Genomic DNA, 5,000 nt, shown 5'->3' on the forward strand with positions numbered 1-5,000 from the left:
TCCTTAAAGAATCAGCCCTTTGAACGAATTGTGAGAGTCAATAATTCAATGAATCATTCATAATGAAACTCACTTGCTTCGTTCCCGAATGAACAAGCCGTTTTGAATGAATCAGTTGAGTCAATGATTCAATGACTCACTCAAAACAGTCAGTTTCTCCATTCCTGAACAAATCTGTGTTTTTTTTTTTTTAAACAAAACTGTTGAGTCAATGATTCAGTGACTCTGTATTTGGGAACCATGTACTACTAGAATAAAAACTCTTTCTATTCCTGACATATTCTAAAAATAGTATGAATAAAAGCATCTGCTAAATGCATAATTGCACGAAAGGGTACACCTACATTTAAAAAGGTTAGAAAAGTTGCCCTGGACATCAGTTTAAGGGGGCACATATTGTCCCATGATGAGAAGTGAATGTCTATCTCTGTTCATAGATTTGGGATTATTTTTTAGCTTCACTGAATCTGGGACTAAGCCAGTCTTGACTATGAGCAAACATTATCTTTACATATCTTCTTTATGCACCGAGAGCTTGTAACACTCCAAAGAGAAAGGGACGTTTGAATGAGCAGTGACGTCACAGCCTGTCGCGTCTCCGATGCGCATAAAGTTTTGTCAAACAAACATCGTGACGTCACTGTCATGGCGGCGTGCGGCTCAGCTGTGTCGGTTCTTACTCCGAATGGAAGAAGACAGACTGTCAAAGTGTCTGCAAACACACCTTTATTACAGGTAGGAGCTCACACACGCGTGTTTATTCGCGCATCTGATCGCGGAGGCTGTGTGTGTGTGTTTAGCGGCTCGGAGAGTCTCCTTCTGACTCAGCTGAACTCGATAGGGTCCCTACATAGACAGCTCCCTAGACAGCATGTGTGGGCAACACGGGTGCATTACAGGTGCTGCCTGTGTAACGAGCTGGAGGGTATACTGCGCGTGCCACAGTTTTGGCGTATTTCGAACTAGTAAGCTCCCTATCTAGTGCACTAGACAGTAAGGTAGCATAGGTGTGTGCACTACAGGGTTTGAGACGCATCAGTGCTATTCATCAACAATAAACAGGTTAATATGATTATATTTTGTGCTAATGTGTTAGACTACAGTAGTGAGGTTCTGTGTGTGTGGTTATGATCTAGAACATGTTTAATCTTGCAGGTTCTTGAGGATGTGTGTAAGAAACACGGCTTTAATCCAGAAGAACATGGACTCAAGTGAGTGTGTGTGTATATTTAAATTGTAATAGTAACATATAACAAATTATAATATACTGTGTATAATTATTGTTTCTTTTTTATATGTATGCATACATTATGCATAATCTTTCTATGTATAATTATATACAGTTGTACACAAATATATATCTAAATTAAAATTATATATATTTATTAAAATATATATAACCTGTAACTTTATAATAAACATGAAATTCATCAACATATGTGACTGGCTTTGTGTGTGTGTGTGTGTGTGTGTGTGTGTGTGTGTGTGAGAGAGAGAGAGAGAGAGAGAATGTGTGTATGAGAGAGAGAGTGAGTGAGTGAGTGAGTGAGTGAGTGAGTGAGTGTGTGTGTGTGTGTGTGTGTGTGTGAGAGAGAGAGAGAGTGAGTGTGTGTGTGTGTGTGTGTGTGTGTGTGTGTCTGCTCATTGTCTCTGTCTCTCTTTGTCTGCAGGTTTCAGAGGAATGTTCTAGATTTGTCTCTTCAGTGGCGGTTTGCCAGTCTGCCCAATAATGCCAAGCTGGAGATGGTTGTGTGTTCTCGCCCGCAGACAGGAGCTGAGAGCGCGGTGTGTGTCTGCACTAACAACACCACTGTCTGTGTGTCACTCAAACTTCAGCAAATTATTGATTTAGTCAGGAATGACAGCTGAAAACTGATTTTATTGGCTAATATATACATTTTAATATCAGTATGTGTCTCGGAGGCAGTGCATGTTATTATGAAACTCTTTTTCTTTTTTTCGCAGAAATAAATTACAGTTTAGCAGAGATTCTCATAGCATTTCTACTGTATTTTTTATCAAATAAATGCTGTCTCAGTGTCTTATTTATAGTTTTATATGAATCTCTCTCTGTGTTCAGGTGCGGGTCGCGCTGCAGATGGAGGACGGCTCTCGTCTTCAAGGCTCTTTCTCCAGTGGACAGACGTTATGGGATCTACTGACACACTTTCCCCAGACCAGGTGTGTGTTTTATTTTTTCACTCGTGTTTATGTGGCTGCATGGACGCACAGATCAGAGTCCGCTGGGTTTGTTCTCTTCATGACAGATGTTTTGATGTTTCCTCCTCGCAGGACGTCTGATCTGGACACGTCTGGACCCACACCTGTGTGTGTTTACATGCGAGACGAGGTGAGACCAGCGCTTGATCTCTACATTCCATGGGTGCTTTTCTCATTAATATCCTGTGGATTAAGTTATGGCATCATGTCTTGTTGTTGTTGTGTAGGTCAGCGGTGAGGCTGCGCTGAAGAAGACCAGTCTGAAGTCTCTGGGTCTGACCGGAGGAAGTGCCATCATACGGTGAGCTGTTTGTCTCGGCGGTGATGTCACATCACTGTCACGTGATTATGATGATGATAACGATGGTGAATCTGTTCATTAGTTATGTGCTGAAAGGCTCCGACTCCTCGTGTCCTGGTGCATCTGTGGATGCAGTCGCTATGCCAACGGATGCTGTTGCCAAGACAACTGTATCACAGCCGCCTCCAGAACCACCCGAGGAGCCCGCCCCCGTTCCCATGGAAACCCAAGCTCTTCCCACTGAGGTCACGGCGCTGTTGAACCATCATCCTATCAAACAGGAAGAGGAGGAGCCAAAGGCGAGCCATGAGCAGGAAGTGAGGCCCAAATCTGACCAGCCATCATCCAAACTAATGCCACAAGAGGACGACGAGCGACCTGGGACGTCCCAACAGTGCCATGGCTCCGCCTCCTCAGCCACGCCCACTGACTTTGTGCCATTTTCAGGGAGTGGCCAGCGTCTGGGAGGAAGTGCTGGACTGAAGATGTCCACGTCTTGGTCATCATGTGTGTCCAGCAGCCCTCCGAAAGCCAAGAAACCCAAACCCAGCCATGAAATCAAGGTCTGTTTACTTCCTCTTTCTTTATTTGCTCTCTCTTTTCGGCTTTTTCATTACAGGAATAAATGATAAAATAATAAAAAAAATATTTCTTCATTTTTTATTTTTATTCTGTGATGCTCCGCTGTATTTTCAGCATCATTCCTCTAGTCTTCAGTGTCACATGATCTTCAGAAATGATCATGTGACACTGAAGACTGGAGGAATGATGCTGAAAATTGAGAAGCACATCACAGAAATAAATCACACTTTAACAGAGATCCACACAGAAAACAGCTGATTTAAATTCCAGTTTTTTAAAATGCATTTCTTATCAAATAAATGCAGCCCTGCTGAAAGGAAGATGCTCTTTCAGAAACAAAACAGAAAGCTTCTCCTGACAGGTTTAGTGTTGATCTGCAGGATCTGTGTGTGGTTCTGCTCTGTTGATGATTGATCTGCTGTGTTTGTGTTGTGTCTGCTTCACCTCATTCAGATCCGATCACACAAACACCAAAACACACTTTTTTCTTCGTAGCAGCTGCACTTTCTAGTCGTCTGGTGTTTGACACACACAGATGTCTCTCTCTGAAGCTAAAGTGTTTGTGAATGTGTTTGATCAGAGATCAGTCAGTGCCAAACAAACGACGAGGGACGAAGAGGAAACAGACAAATATCTGGAGGTAAAGACCCTCACAGAGCCCTACAATCACACATTACTGGACTATTCTTATGATATTGCATCTATATGTCAGATTCCTGCGTTTATTATGTTAGACATTATTTTATATTAATTCTGCGTGATGTGATCAAACCCTTATGTCACGAGATGAGTAATTTTATTTCATGATAAAGATTTCCATCACTGTATAGTTAATTTTTCTATTGCAAATTGTATATCTTTGCAGTTTTATTCCATCTCTGTTTTTAAAAATGTGCACAAAAATTCAAATAAACATTTGGACAAATACAATATAAAAAAAAAGTAAAAAATTAAATAGACGGCCTGTCTGTTTAATAATAGCTTTCCGTGGAATGCATTTTCTGCCAGTTTCAAATAAATTGTTTAAATTATAAAAAGTAAAAATTAGAAAAAATTAGAAATACAACTTCTACTCGTGATGAATCAGTGACTCGTTATGAATCAGTGACTCGTTATGAATCGTGATGAATCAGTGACTCGTGATGAATCAGTGACTCGTTATGAATCAGTGACTCGTTATGAATCAGTGACTCGTTATGAATCATGATGAATCAGTGACTCGTGATGAATCAGTGACTCGTGATGAATCAGTGACTCGTGATGAATCATGATGAACCAGTGACTCGTGATGAACCAGTGACTCGTGATGAATCATGATGAACCAGTGACTCATGATGAATCATGATGAACCAGTGACTCGTGATGAATCATGATGAACCAGTGATGAATCAGTGACTCCTGATGAATCGTGATGAATCAGTGACTCGTGATGAATCAGTGACTCGTGATGAATCAGTGACTCGTTATGAATCGTGATGAATCAGTGACTCGTGATGAATCAGTGACTCGTGATGTATCAGTGACTCGTGATGAATCATGATGAATCAGTGACTCGTGATGAATCAGTGACTCGTGATGAATCATGATGAACCAGTGACTCGTGATGAACCAGTGACTCGTGATGAATCATGATGAACCAGTGACTCGTGATGAATCATGATGAACCAGTGACTCGTGATGAATCATGATGAACCAGTGACTCGTGATGAATCATGATGAACCAGTGACTCATGATGAATCATGATGAATGAGTGATTTGTGATGAATCAGTGACTCCTGATGAATCGTGATGAATCAGTGACTCCTGATGAATCATGATGAAGCAGTAACTTGTGATGAATCAGCGACTTGTGGTGAATCAGTGACACGTGATGAATCAGTGACTCGTGATGAATCA

At 41.2% G+C, this 5,000-nt stretch overlaps 1 protein-coding gene across 1 annotated transcript in view; it reads left to right on the plus strand.

Moving 5' to 3' along the window:
- The first annotated feature begins 608 nt into the window (after positions 1-608).
- LOC113089439 (tether containing UBX domain for GLUT4-like) overlaps positions 609-5,000 on the plus strand; it is a 9,445-nt gene continuing 5,053 nt past the window's right edge. The window contains exons 1-8 of the mRNA XM_026256008.1: positions 609-735; positions 1,156-1,211; positions 1,671-1,785; positions 2,081-2,181; positions 2,293-2,350; positions 2,448-2,521; positions 2,604-3,084; positions 3,684-3,743. Coding sequence (XP_026111793.1) covers positions 646-735; positions 1,156-1,211; positions 1,671-1,785; positions 2,081-2,181; positions 2,293-2,350; positions 2,448-2,521; positions 2,604-3,084; positions 3,684-3,743 — 1,035 coding nt within the window. The 5' untranslated portion in view covers positions 609-645. The remainder of the gene's footprint in view (positions 736-1,155; positions 1,212-1,670; positions 1,786-2,080; positions 2,182-2,292; positions 2,351-2,447; positions 2,522-2,603; positions 3,085-3,683; positions 3,744-5,000) is intronic.

The sequence above is a fragment of the Carassius auratus genome, unplaced genomic scaffold (assembly GCF_003368295.1).
Source record: "Carassius auratus strain Wakin unplaced genomic scaffold, ASM336829v1 scaf_tig00049816, whole genome shotgun sequence".
NCBI classification, from domain to species: Eukaryota; Metazoa; Chordata; class Actinopteri; order Cypriniformes; family Cyprinidae; genus Carassius; species Carassius auratus.